The sequence below is a fragment of the Prionailurus bengalensis genome, chromosome D2 (assembly GCF_016509475.1).
Source record: "Prionailurus bengalensis isolate Pbe53 chromosome D2, Fcat_Pben_1.1_paternal_pri, whole genome shotgun sequence".
NCBI lineage: Eukaryota > Metazoa > Chordata > Mammalia > Carnivora > Felidae > Prionailurus > Prionailurus bengalensis.
The window spans coordinates 34,985,598-34,999,481 of NC_057351.1; the positions used below are offsets into that span (position 1 = coordinate 34,985,598).

General features: G+C 37.2%; 1 protein-coding gene across 5 annotated transcripts in view; it reads left to right on the forward strand.

Moving 5' to 3' along the window:
• The window catches only part of KAT6B (lysine acetyltransferase 6B), a 192,668-nt gene that overhangs the window by 125,083 nt on the left and 53,701 nt on the right, over nt 1-13,884 (forward strand). For all 5 annotated transcript variants that reach the window (XM_043598136.1, XM_043598139.1, XM_043598138.1 and 2 more), the window contains exons 5-6: nt 11,103-11,218; nt 11,467-11,548. In XM_043598136.1, the coding sequence (XP_043454071.1) occupies nt 11,103-11,218; nt 11,467-11,548 (198 nt within the window). The remainder of the gene's footprint in view (nt 1-11,102; nt 11,219-11,466; nt 11,549-13,884) is intronic.

Consider the following 13,884-nt stretch of genomic DNA (forward strand, 5'->3'; position numbering starts at 1 on the left):
AAAAATTCAGATTGCCTAGAATAAGATAGGAAAAGAGTGGTCTATAAAGAAGGCGATGTTGAAATCAAGGAATTGCTGGGTAAGGACACTGGACCAATCGTTGGCAAATTGTAATATTCAGGATGCTGTCAAGTAGCTGTCACCTGTGCTTTTTCCTCAATCTGAGTTTTTAAGACCACATCTCCAGTTCTAAAATGGAAAATAAAAGTCAAATTGTGCTTACCAAGCCGGTCTTCCTTCTTGCTAATTAGATGATAGTTGCCTACATTCTCTCTTTCTGTCTCTCTCTCTCTCTCTAGTTGTATGTATGCATATACACACACAGACCCTCCAGCCGACTGAGTGACAGTTAATTGGATTAAAAAAATAATCTCTTTGTTCATCTTTAAATTTCCTTCTCTCTGTTCTTCTCTCTTCTATCACTTTTCCCCCACAGTGTTATTTTAACATTCATAAGCAAGTATTTCTGTAGTTATAATTATCTTTAAGAACAACAGCAAGCCTGCAAAAAGCCACAGAATACCGTCATTTAGGAAATCAGTATAGTGTAGTGGTTAAGAACAAACTCAAGAGCCAGCCTTGCCCCAGTTCCTGTACCTTGAGTTAGTTACTTAACTATTTTGTGCCTTGATTTCATCACTAGAAAATTAGATAATGGTAGCACCTACCTCTTGGATTTTGTGGGAGTTCAATGAAAGAACACAGGTAAATAGCCTAGCACAGGGTCTACAGTAACTATGGTAAGTGTGCTGTAAATGTCAGCCATTGTCATTATTTGCCATGTTTGCTATTGTCCTTGATTGCTCCAAGTAATTTCAAATCTTATCACCATTTTTGACAGCTGTTTGATGGTTGGATAGAGGAAATGTTTCATGCTGAGGAATGACAGTTGTGTAATGATTCTCCCTCCTCCTATAAAGGTTTAACTTGGTAGGCTGTATGTGGTTCTGCAGTTTTCAGGACCCTTCTAGGAAGGGAGAGCCTTGGAAATAAGACATTTCAAACTCTGCCTGAGAAATGCATTCTGACAGTCTTTTTGATGGGCTTTACAGATTCATTAAAATTCTTTACCTGCCCATGGTATCATGGATAGTGACAAAAGGGCATGGAAACATTATCTGTATGTTCAGTTTAATAAATTTCAACCCTACAATCTCCCTGTTTTATCCTGGTAAAGTAGTCCCTCACTCATCACTTCTGACTCTATCTTTTGGGTTTTCTCACGAGGCTCATTCTGAATGAATTATTCTTTTGTTTAACTGCCTGATCAGTTTAGTGGTGTTCACTTGTCCAGGGTTTACCCTTTGTTATTTTTAAGGTGGTACTTTTAAAACTACCTTCACTGGTTTTTTTTTTTGTTTTTTTTTTTTTTTTTTTAGTGTATCTATTTGTCTGGATGCCGAGACAGATTAAAAGTGCACTTAAATGTGGGAAGAAAAGTTCCCTTCATATATTTCCTTACCTCTGCTGATACACTTACTTGAGTTGATAAGGAATTTGAGATCATTATCTACCAGATCATAACTTCAAGGCCTCCTTCACAAGGTATAAAGGTGTAATTCTAAACAGGTAGATCTTAGATTTTCTGATGTAATCAATCTCCTTCGTCTTTCCCAGATTGAAGACCTGCCAAAGGAGAGGTTTGATCTCCTTTATACTTTGAGGTCACCGAAATTTTTCCCCCTAAAGTTTCTTATTTTACCAGGGTATGTAGGTGTAATGTTAGGTTTTCTCTTCAAAAACACTTTTGTTTTCTCTTTTAACAAATGGAGAATGGACTAAGGATACTGTCTGGAAGGCTTATATAACTAGGGTCATTTTGTGAGCCGGCCTTTCCTCCTCCTTTCAGGTAGAAAAAGCCAGAGGCTTTGGAGTCAAGGTATGGGTCATGGCAGAAATTCAAGCCCTTGGGGGCATCGTGTCCCTTTGTTTAGGATAGAGGATCTCCAAGAGCTGCTCTGGACTCCACCATGGGGACTGGCTCAGTGTTGAGGTTCACCTAATATTCCCTTCAATGTGCTTTGCCAGTCTGGATTTAGCTACTTTAGTCAAAACAACAACAACAACAACAACAACACTGTTCCTAGCTCAGGGCGATGCATTGTAGACATTTACTTCATCTGGTACATCAGAGGAGTAGACTTTGTTATTTGCTACTCTTTAAATAGAAGAATCAAAATAAAATATGGGTCATCTTTGGAGAGCTTGGGGGGATTCTTGTAGTTATAATGTTCTGTTGTGACACTTGATAATTATAGAGGAAAAAACAATAACATAGGCTGGCATGGCTCAACAGTACCCTCTAATAATGGTAGAAACCCCATTGTCACAGTCCAGTCCAGTTTCTCCAATGGGAATTACAGAGAGGTTGGTACCCCTAGTTGGCCTTATGGAAATGGCCACTATCTCACACTCAGAAGAGTCCACTGGTTCTAGGATTGAATTGAAACTGTTTGTAATGATCAAAGGACTCCCTAATGTAAAATGTTCATGTGAAAAAAATACCCAAAGCAGTATAAAACCAGAAAAAGGAAATATAGATGGCAGCCTATAAGGAGGATCATTCTTAAATGTGTTTCCCATATGTGCCTTTTGGTTTGTAGTTGCCTCTGTCTGAAGTACCATTTGTATGATGTCACACTTAAGCTCTGCTTAGATTTCATAGATGAGAGTAATAAATGTTTCCTTCTCCTTACATCATAAAGTAAGCCAATTAGAAATGTCTCTATTTTTAAAGTGGCTTAGTGCTGCAAATGGGCAGTACTTTATTTAACTATGTTTTTCCTGCTGAAAGTTCCTTTGAGAAAATAATTCAGGTTTACAGACAGTAAAAATAAGAGGTGAGGTGCCAAGTGCACGGAGCCCTAAATGTGGTTTTCCAGTTTTCTGCTTGCTGGCTGTGTAAGTGCAGTTTTCATATCTGTAAAATGTGGAGGGTGATGTCTGCAACCCTGCACCCATAGCGCTGTTGTGAGCATCCAGTGAGATAATGATATGAAGATTATCGGTAACTATAAAACATTACACAAGCATGAAGGATTATTCTAACCACTAATACGAATGAGAGAATCATCAGATAGTCTTCAGGTCTTTGGAAATGTTGGGACTAGGAAGTGATTTTACTTGACTTTCATGGATCAGCCTACTTTGAAATTAACACTGTTATATTCTCTTTGCCTCATTAAGACCAAATTATCTTTAATTAGCTTCACATAAGTATTAGATATTATACCAAATGAAATTTTGTGTCTGCTGCTCAGATTGCTGGGTGGTTAAATCTTACTTACAGATGAGTTGTGTGCATGTGTGTTTTCAAATTAGCAAATCTAAGATAAGTGTACAGTTCCAAATTACAGCTTTATTCTAAGTGGAAGCTCATGGAAACTGGAGACAGAGGCCGCTGTGATGCAGCTGGGAAGGCAAGAACCACACCTTTGTACAGTAAAGGGAGCACAAGCTGTGGCATCAGATGTCATTCTGCCCTCAGACCTGAAGTCTCTGCTGGGTTTCTTTAATTGTGTGTTAACCCTGAACAAAACTTGCCTGACTTCTTCTCCCAGACTGAACTGGTAGGTGCAGTATGCAGATAAGTAGGTATATAAAGAAAGATCACTCTTTCTTTGGGTCACTGTGAGAAAATTCCCAGGGATTGGTTGGTTAGTTATCCAGTTTCACACCAAGTCGATCCTGATTGAAGGATTAGGTTGGGAAGGAGACCCTTGACTACAGAGAAACCTAAAGATGGACTCCAAAGAGGAATACATAGATTGGAGGAGGAAGGACTGATGAACCCCACCTTCTCCAAGCCCGCAGCTGGATTGATTATCCAAGTGCAGAAACTTTGCTCATGGCCTTTTATTTCACTGAAATTGTGCTTGTTAGGATTAACAGTGACTTCCATGTAGCAAAATCTGAAGGTCACGTTTCAATCTGTATCAGATTCTAGTGCACATCTCTCAGTTCACACCAGGTAGTCCTCAGCCCGGTGTGGCCTGTTGAGAATCTTTTTCCTTAAGTGTTCTTTTCTTTTGGCTTCTGTGATCTCATATTCTCTGTGTTTTCTGTCACCACTTCCTTGTATATATTTTTTGTTAGCTTCTTTGTCTCTATCCATCCCCTAAATGTTTCTTCAGGCTTCTGTCCTTAGCCCTGTGCTTCTTTGCTTCATAGCTTCAGATAGTTAGATATAAATGCCTTCAGAATTTCTCCACTTGGATGCCCTGTAGGCTTTGCAGAGTTAAGTATCCCAAACAGGCTATCAACCTTGCAGTGCCCCTGCCACCCCAAAACAATAAACACTACGATAACAACAGAAATCTCAGCAAACTGACTTCTTTCTTCTCCTCAGGGATTTCCCATTTCAGCGAATGGCTATTCAGTCAGTTCCACAAGCCATCCTGTGTTCTATTCTCACACCAAGGAATCGCTGAAAATACATGGATTCTGTGTCCTAATCTATATTACACATCCTCAGTAAATCCACACACTCCCACAAACCCGCTCAGATCTGCTATTATAATAACCTAAATATAATCTTGACTCTCTTTCCCCTCCTCATCTATTTTCCATGCTGCAAGGCTAAGTGAAAGATTTAAACTTTAAATCTATTCACAGATTTAGTGGCTACTAATTACCCTTAGGAAAAATCCAAATTCTTTAATATAGTCCCCAAATCCTCTTCAGATTGGGCTCCTGTTCGACCTATTTTGCATCACTACCCCCACCCCGTATATTGTGCACACTAGTTCTGTTGAACCTTTCTTTTGTGAGTGTACCGTGTTCCCCTGTCCCTCAGCACATTCTAGCTTCTCCCACCTTGCCCCTCAACTGGTCCCATCTAATCCCATTCATCCTATGGGTCTCTTCTGTAGGAAGGTGTTCTTCTAACCTGCTAGATTCGCCCATATCTCTGAGCTGCCCATTGTCACATATTAGTTCTAATTCTTAATGTGTCTCTTTCCTGCTAGACTATGCCTGTCTTGTCCTTACCCTGTCTCAGATGGACAGATGGTTGATCAGATAGCCAGTCCGAGGGTCCCAGTGTCAGAGTGCTTATTAGTTTTCCATTGGTGCTGTAACAAATTACCACAAAGTTGTTGACGGAATTCATTTCCTTGGGTTTGTTTCTAGGACCAAGACCCCCATTTTCTTTTTCTTCCTTCCTTTCTTTCTTTCTTTTTAAATTTTTTTTAACGTTTATTTATTTTTGAGAGAAAGAGACAGAGTGTGAGGGGGAGAGGGACAGAGAAAGAGGAAGACACACAATTAGAAGCAGGCTCCAGGCTCTGAGCTGTCAGCACAGAGCCCGATTCGGGGCTCAAACCCCTGAACCGTGAGATCATGACCTGAAGCTGAAGTCGGATGCTCAACCAACTGAGCCACCCAGGCGCCCTGTCTGTCTGTGTGTTCTTTCTTCTTTCCTTCCTTCCTTCTTTCCTTCCTTCCTTCCTTCCTTCCTTCCTTCCTTCCTTCCTTCCTCTCTCTCTCTCCCTCCCTCCCTTTCTTTTCTTTTCTTTTCTTTTCTTTTCTTTTCTTTTCTTTTCTTTTCTTTTCTTTCTTTCTTTCAACAAATACTTGTCTATATGTGTGTATATGTGTGTGTATGCATATATATAATATATTATTTTAATTCCAGTTTAGTTAATGTACAGTGTTATATTAGTTTCAGGTGTACAATATAGTGATTCAACAACTTTAAATATTACTCAGTGCTCCATCAAGGTAAGTGTACTCTTAATCCCCTTCACCCATCCCCCCACTCACCTCCCTTCTGATAACCTTCTGTTTGTTCTCTAGATAATTAAGAGTCTGATTCTTGGTTTGTTTTTTCCCCCTTTGTTTTGTTTCTTAAATTCCACATATGAATGAAATCATATAGTATTTGTCTTTCTCCGACTGACTTATTTCACTTAACATTATAATCTCTAGATTCATTCATGTCATTGCAAATGCCAAGATTTAATTCTTTTTTATGGCTAAATAATATTCTCTCATACACACACACACACACACACACACACAGACACACACACACACACCACATCTTTATCCATTCATCTATCAATGGTCGCTTGGGCTGCCTCCATAATTTGGCTATTGTAAATAATGCTGCTGTAAACATTGGGGTGCATATATCCTTTCAAATTAGTGTTTTTGATTCTTTGGGTAAATACCCAGTATTGCGATGACTGGATCATATGATAATTCTATTTTTAACTTTTTTGGGAACCTCCATAATGTTTTCCACAGTGGCTGCACCAGTTTGCATTCCCACCAACAGTGCATAAGAATTCCTTTTTGTCCACATCTTTGCCAACACTTGTTGTTTCTTGTGTTTTTCATTTTAGCCATTCTGACAGGTGTGAAGTGATAACTCATCATAGTTTAGATTTGCATTTCTCTGATAAGTGATGATGAGCATTTTTTCATGTGTCTGCTGACCATCCCTATGTCTTCTTTAGAGAATTGTCTATCGGTGTCTTCTGCCCATTTTTTATTGGATTATCTGTTGAGTGTTCAGTGGTATCAGCTCTTTATATATTTTGGACACTAACCCTTAATCGGTTATGTCATTTGCAAATATCTTTTTCCATTCAGTAAGTTGCCTTTTAGTTTTATTGATTATTTCCTTCACTATGCAGAATCTTTTTATTTTGATGTAGTTCCACTAGTTTAATTTTGCAATTATTTTCCTTGCCTCAGGACACATATCTAGAAAAATATTGCTACAGACAGTGTCAGAGAAAGTACTGTCTGTGCTTTATTCTAGGATTTTTATGATTTCAGGTCTCACATTTAGGTCCTTAGTCCATTTTGAGTTTATTTTTGTCAGTGATGTAATAGAAAGTGGTTCGGCTACATTCTTTTGCATGTAGCTGTCTAGTTTTCCCAGCACCATTTGTTGAAGAGACTATCTTTTTTCCTATTGCATGTTCTTGCCTTCTTTGTCAAAGATTAATTGACCATATAATCATGAGTTTGTTTCAGGCTTTTTATTCTGTTCCATTGATCTATGTCCATTTTTGTGCCAGTACCATATTGTTTTGATTACTACAGCTTTGTAGTATAATGTGAAATCTGAAATTTTCATACCTCCTGCTTTGTTTTTCTTTTTCAAGATTGCTTTCACTATTCAGAGTCTTTTTTGTTTCCATACAAATTTTAGGGTTGTTTATTCTAGTTCTGTGAAAAATACTACTGGTATTTTGTTAGGCATTAGGATTAGGTTAAATCTGTAGATTACTTTGGGGAGTATGGACATTTTAACAATATTTGTTCATCCAACCTGTGGGCATGAACGTCTTTCCATTTCTCTGCATCATCTTAAATTTCTTTCATCAGTGTTTTATAGTTTACAGTGTAAAGTCTTTCACTTTTCTTGGTGAAGTTTATTCCTAGGTATTTTATTATTTTTGATGCAATTGTAAATGAATTGTTTTCTCAGTTTCTCTTTATTCTGCTTCATTATTAGTGGATAGAAATGCAGCAGATTTCGGGGGCACTTGGGTGGCTCAGTTGGTGAAATGTTCGACTCTTGATTTCTGTTCAGGTCATGATCTCATGGTTTGTGGGCTCAAGCCCCACATCTGTCTCTGCACTGACCGTGTGGAGCCAGCTTGGGATTCTCTCTGTCTGTCTGTCTCTCTCAAAATAAGTAAATAAACATTAACAAAAAAAGAAATGCAACGGATTTATGTACACTGATTTTGTATCCTTTGACCTTACTGAATTCATTTATCAGGACTAGTTGTTTTTTCATAGAATCTTTTGAGGCTTCTATATATAGTACCATGTTGTCTACAAATAGTGAAAGTTTTACTGTTTCCTTACCAATTTGGATGCCTTTTATTCCTTTTTCTTATCTGGTTGCTATGGCTAGGACTTCCAGGACTCTGTTGAATAAAAGGGGTGAGAGTGGACATTCTTGGCTTCTTCCTGACCTTTGGGGGGAAAGCTCTCAGGGTTTTCTTGTTGTTTTGTTTTGTTTTTTTTTTAAGATTTTATTATTTTTTTAAGTAAACTTTCTGTCCAACATGGGGCTTGAACTCACAACCCCACGACCTAGAGTCATGTACTCTACCAACTGAGCTAGCCAGGCACACTCAAAACTCTCAGTTTTTCACCATTGTGTACGTTAGCTGTGCCAAGATCCCCATTTTGTTGTTGGCTGTTAGGTGAATGACATTCCCTGCTTCAAAAGGCCACCCATATTTCTTGGCTTCTGGTCTCCCCTTTCTTCCATCTTCAAAGCTAGCAAAACTGGGTGGAGTCTTTCACATCTTCCTTTTATCATCTCATTTTACTAACCCGTCTGGAAAAGATGCTTCTGTTTTTAAGTACTTGTTGTTAGATTGGGTCTACACATTTAACCCAGAATAATTTCCTCATCTCCAGACCTGTACCCTTAGTCATATCTGCAAAGTCCTGTTTACTGTGTCAGGTAATATAGTTACAGGTTATGTAGGGATTACAGCATAGACATCTTTGGGGGGCATTATTCTGTCTACTACAAAGCCCATAGTTTTTTTCTCCCACAGAGAAAAAGTTTTTACTTCCTCCAAAAATTATTTTTACTGGTTTGTGGTTTCATTGGTATTTTTTTAATTCTAAACAGTATTCCTTTGGTTTTGCTAGATAAAACTGCTGTAAGCGACTATGCTTCATATGTATTCATAATAAGAAAGAATGAGTGAATAAATACACATTATTCTTTCAAATCTGGTTGACTGCACATCACAAAACAAACTCCAAAAAGACAAACCACTATGAATTGTGTGAGCAGAGGGAACTTACATTTTAGAGGGAATTGTTGAGTTTTTGGAATGGGTAAATAGGAGGTAAGGAATTTCATTATCAATAGCATTTTTTGTCCTTTATCTAATTACTATAATTGTGTAGTGGTGCTTCAAGCTCAGTTACAGTCTTTTGTGTTAATTTAAAGTGGCCGTGAGAAAATAAAATGGAAATGTTTCTTCATCCCTCAGCATCCTTTACAGAATCATAGAAATTTAGAGCTGGAAGGGATCTATGGCCAATTCTCTTGAGCTAAATAAAGGTAAGATTGCTGCCTAAAGGGAAGATAGGCTGAAGATTTTAGAATTTGACAGGGTAGCTTAAATGGTAGTTTTGAGATACAATAGCGCTTAAAGTGAGAGAAAGCAATAAGAGGAGGAATATTCCTTGCTCTTGATTGACAGTGGCTGAAATCCTTTAATTTTTAAAATGTGTAATTATTAAAAAGTATTTTCCATAGGATCTCGGTGAGAATAAGTGTAAACTAAAATAAGATGTGAATTACCTTAGTTACTGAATATTAAGCTAAGGTACAAAAGCAGATTTAAATGTAGAGAAAAATTCAGTGCATGAAATTGAGGTCATATGTGCTGGTGATGTATGACTTACAGGAAGTAATAAAAAGGGGGGGAAAAGAAGTAAATGGTATACTTTTAAGCTGATGGGACCCATTTTAAGCGTGGAATTTAAATTGCTGTTCTTTAAAACTTGAGTTCTTACCCCCATAACTATATGGGGAGGGGGGAGGGAGAACCCTGATCAAAGTAGATCTCTCCCCTCTTCTTTCAGAGTACACTTCTTAAAGTAGGCAAGCAAGCTGTCTTTGTTTGCTATTCCTGAGCAGAAAGAGGTGATTGATACCATTTTTATATATTTAAACTTCCTCTCCCTGTACTCATTTGAATGAGAGGAACCCTTCTAAAAGAATGGTGTCATAGGTTAAATGCATCTGCCTGGGTGTCTGTGAAGCCTGAGTTTGTAATCCTATGACAACATTTTATTTGCTCAACATCTTAAATACAGATGTTTAGAATTTTTTTTTTTTTTAGCTCAGGAATAGTGTGCTTTTATTAACGGTATTGATGATTGATTTTGAATGTTTTTACTTCAAAAAGCCAAATCTCCTAGTGGGTGGAATTTTATGAAGCACCTGTTAAGCTTTAGGGAGGAGGACCTTTTTGGCAGCAGCCCAAAAAACATATTTAAACAATGAGCCTGCCAAAGTCAGGAAATTATAAAACAGTTTTGAAATTGCAGAATCTGCTTTTTTTATTACCCTCAGGTTTCTTTTGCAGCTTGGTTATAAGTTCTTTCACATGGGATTTACTAATGTTCTTACTATTTTAAGACCAGATTTAGAAAAAATAAAATCAAGTTTAGGGATCTCAGGTTTATGTGATAAAAGACCATCACATTTTAAACTGAACTGCCTTCCAAAGAGACTAGGCTCACACTCCCAAGCCTTTTGGAGGAATCTATTACTCAGTGTAGGTTGGGTGGCTTCCTTGAATGGTGTTTCTGCTTAGGGTCTCGAGTTTTGCTCTGTGAAGTGAGTGCTGCTAGATAAAGTGTGCCCAAAACTGTGTGGAAAAGGTGAGCACTCAGAAAAATGGGGGAAACCTGCTGAGGGTGTTCTTCTTGGCATATTCCATTTGACGTGGATCTTCCAACTTCTTAACTCTCAGATTCACAATTTCTGCTTCTACTTTCAGAGTTTAAGTTCAAGGACCAGGGGCAAGATGGCAATAGTATCTTCTTTCCATATCCCAGCAATGGGGTATTCTCTGTATACTGTTGGTTTATTTATTTATTTTTATTTTTATTTTTTGGCATTTATAGTTGTGTTATTAAGCAGCCCATTTTACTTAGCTGTCATTTTAAGTTTTATGATTCCAGTATACAGAGCAGGAATTATTTGAACTTCAGTAACTCCTCTCACCATCCAGCACACCAGCAAACTTTGGGTCATTGGTGGCTGATGAGGAGGGCCAGGGCAAGAGGTTAACAGAAGGCACAGGAATGAGAACATGATTTGAGCATGTTATCTTCAAGTTCTCCAAGACTTGATTGGAACCTGGTATAAATTTTCCAAGTTTCTCTTAAGGAATCATTTGTATAATCACTTAGTTACATACAGGGGAAAAAAGGCAGAGAGGGAAGTATCATTTGGATTCTCTGATCTTTTTGTATTTTCCAGTTCTTTAGGTCTTTAACTGGCATTATCACTATCTATGAACAATGAGGGAATGGGAGTTTAAAAAAATCTAAAGCACCATTCCCATAAAGCAATTTGCTTTTTATTCTTGTAGGACACCCATCCTGTTTGAAATTTTGTCCTGAATTAACAACAAATGTAAAGGCCTTAAGGTGGCAGTGCATCGAGTGCAAGACATGCAGTGCATGTAGAATCCAAGGCAAAAATGCAGTAAGTATGGCTTTCAGTAGTCCATCTCCAGGTAAATTGCTAGTTCTCAGTGTTAAGGTTTGTCATTCTTGTAGACAGTTGCTATTTTCTATTTGAAAATTTAAATACACGTGATTTCAAGTTTCAGCAGGGATCATGGTACCCCTTCGTTATATTTAATTACTGCTAAGCAGATAATAAGAGAATTTGTGGCCTTTTACAGTTAGTTGGTTTCAGTCTCAACGACTCTCTAATATGTTATCTTACAGGATAATATGCTTTTTTGTGACTCCTGTGATAGAGGATTCCATATGGAGTGCTGTGACCCCCCACTTTCCAGAATGCCAAAAGGTGAACTTTTAAAACATAGTAAAAATGTGTTTTATGACATACTCATTAGCCTTGTCCAGCTCAGAGGGATACAGGTTCCTTAAGCACTTTTTCATCCCTTCCACCTCCTTATACTTGTGGGTTTGGCACATGTTGTGAGCAGAGAAGTGTAAAAGCATTTAGTTTATGGGTAATGTAATAAAGACTCTAATTCAAGCACAAGGGTAAGAAAGAGACCATTCCTTTCCCAAAACCATTCCCTTATTAGGATGAATTTAGATTAGGTAGGTCAGAAGTTTCGAACACTCTCCATGTTATTCAGTACCATGCTCAGAGGTGAGAAATCACCTATTTTCCATAATGGTTGTAATGATGTCTCCAAATTCCTACGAAATGAGCTACCCCCATTTTCTTGGCCATTAGTTGATAATTTGAACATGAGCATCGGAACTATTTTATATGGATATATCCATATGGAATATGGACTTTTGTCTCTGTATCAGTCTCCTTTCATCATTTTATAATATATTAAACATTAAAAATAACTGCCATATTACAAAATTTATTCATTTTTATTGTGAAAGATTTAGTAAATACAGAGTGGCAGAACAGAATAAAAAGAACAGTCCATTAGGAATTCCCTCTCAGCTCGCTACACACCTTTAAAAAGAAACAGAACATTTTATACATGTTTTTGTAATCTTTTGTTTTTTCCATCTTTATAAGATTCTAACATCTTCACATCATTAAATGTTCTCCTAAACACAGTTTTTAATGAGTGCATAGAACTCCATAGTATAGAGCTGGGGTAGCAAAGCTGTTGACTGTGGGCCACAGTTATACTTTGTTGGTACATATACATATACATATACATATACATATACATATACATATATTTTGAAGACTTCTTTAAAGGCATTACAGGTGAGCTGATACAATATTTTTAAAATTTTTAATTTGCTTCCTTTAGGTGGAGTATGCATGTTGCCCCAATCTCACTACTCCCTCTTGTCTTGAATTCCAGCTTGCTTCAGTTGGGTGGCTCCTGAACATATTTGATTTTGCAACCCCATGTATAAATAAATCATAAGTTACTTAACCCCCAATGGTGGATATTACAAATGTTTTCAATTTTTTCTACCACAATTATTTCCTTAAGATAAATTCTTAGGGGAGGAATTGCTGGATCAAAAGCTGTGTACATGAAAGGTTCTATCAGTTTTCAGACAGACCACCAGTGTGTGAGAATATGTTTCCCTGTATTGTAACCAACACTTACCATTACTCTATTTCATTGAGTGTGAGACACATTTTATAAAAAATCAGATGCATTTTATAGTCCATAGTGTCTCATTCTTGATGAAATACAGTGGTATTATTTACAATTTGTACCAATTTGATATAATAGAAAAAAGGTCTGATTCTTTTTTTAAGTAATGACATTGAACATATTTTATGTTTGATTATTAGCTATTTGTATATCATTGTAAAATGCTTGTTTTTACCCATTAATCATTTTTCTGTTGGGGTTTTAACCTTTTCTTACTGATTTGTAGAAGTTCTTTATATTTTTATATAGTCCAGTCCATGAATCTTTTTCTTTATGGCTTCAGTCTTAAACGCCAGTCATGCTTAAATTAAATAAATAACCACATCTTTTTCCTGGTACTTGGTAACATTTAATTTTGTCATAATATTCATCTGCCTAGAATTTATTTTTATAAAGGATAAGAAATAATTCTTTTCCTTCCATATAGATGGTTATTTGTTCTGTCACCACTTCACTGAGTCATTTCATCCTTTCCCCACTGACTTGAAATATGACCTTTTTGATAGGCTAAACTTCTATAGGTTTCAGTTGTTTTGGTATAAAAATTCTTGTCCAGTGACCTATTTCTCTATACCAGATGTATAGTTTTAGTTCTTGTAGCTTCAGAGTCCTTAAAAATTTTGTTTTAATTAAAAGTTATATTTTATACTGATTTTTTTTTTTTTTTTTAGCGTGGAAGATTTCCAGAAAGAAATAAAATAAATTCCTTTTTCCCAGAGATTCTAAAAACCAATTAACTTAAAAACATCTCCCTCTAATCAAAAGATATCTAATATCCGGCAGGATCGGGTTTTCATGTGTGTTTATGTGGTGGAGGGAGGTTTGGTGACATGTTGCAGAAAGCCTCATAGAAGGGTTCTGAGATAGGGACAGCCCTCTGTTCTCACCACCTTGACCCTGGTTGGGGCAGGGGCGGGGGTGGGGGGAGTGACCTTTAATGAAGGCTTCCTGAGGAGAATGACAAAAGGGAATATCTACGTTCTAGAGTAAAGTTCTGCATACAGGCATATATCCTTGGACAGCTTAT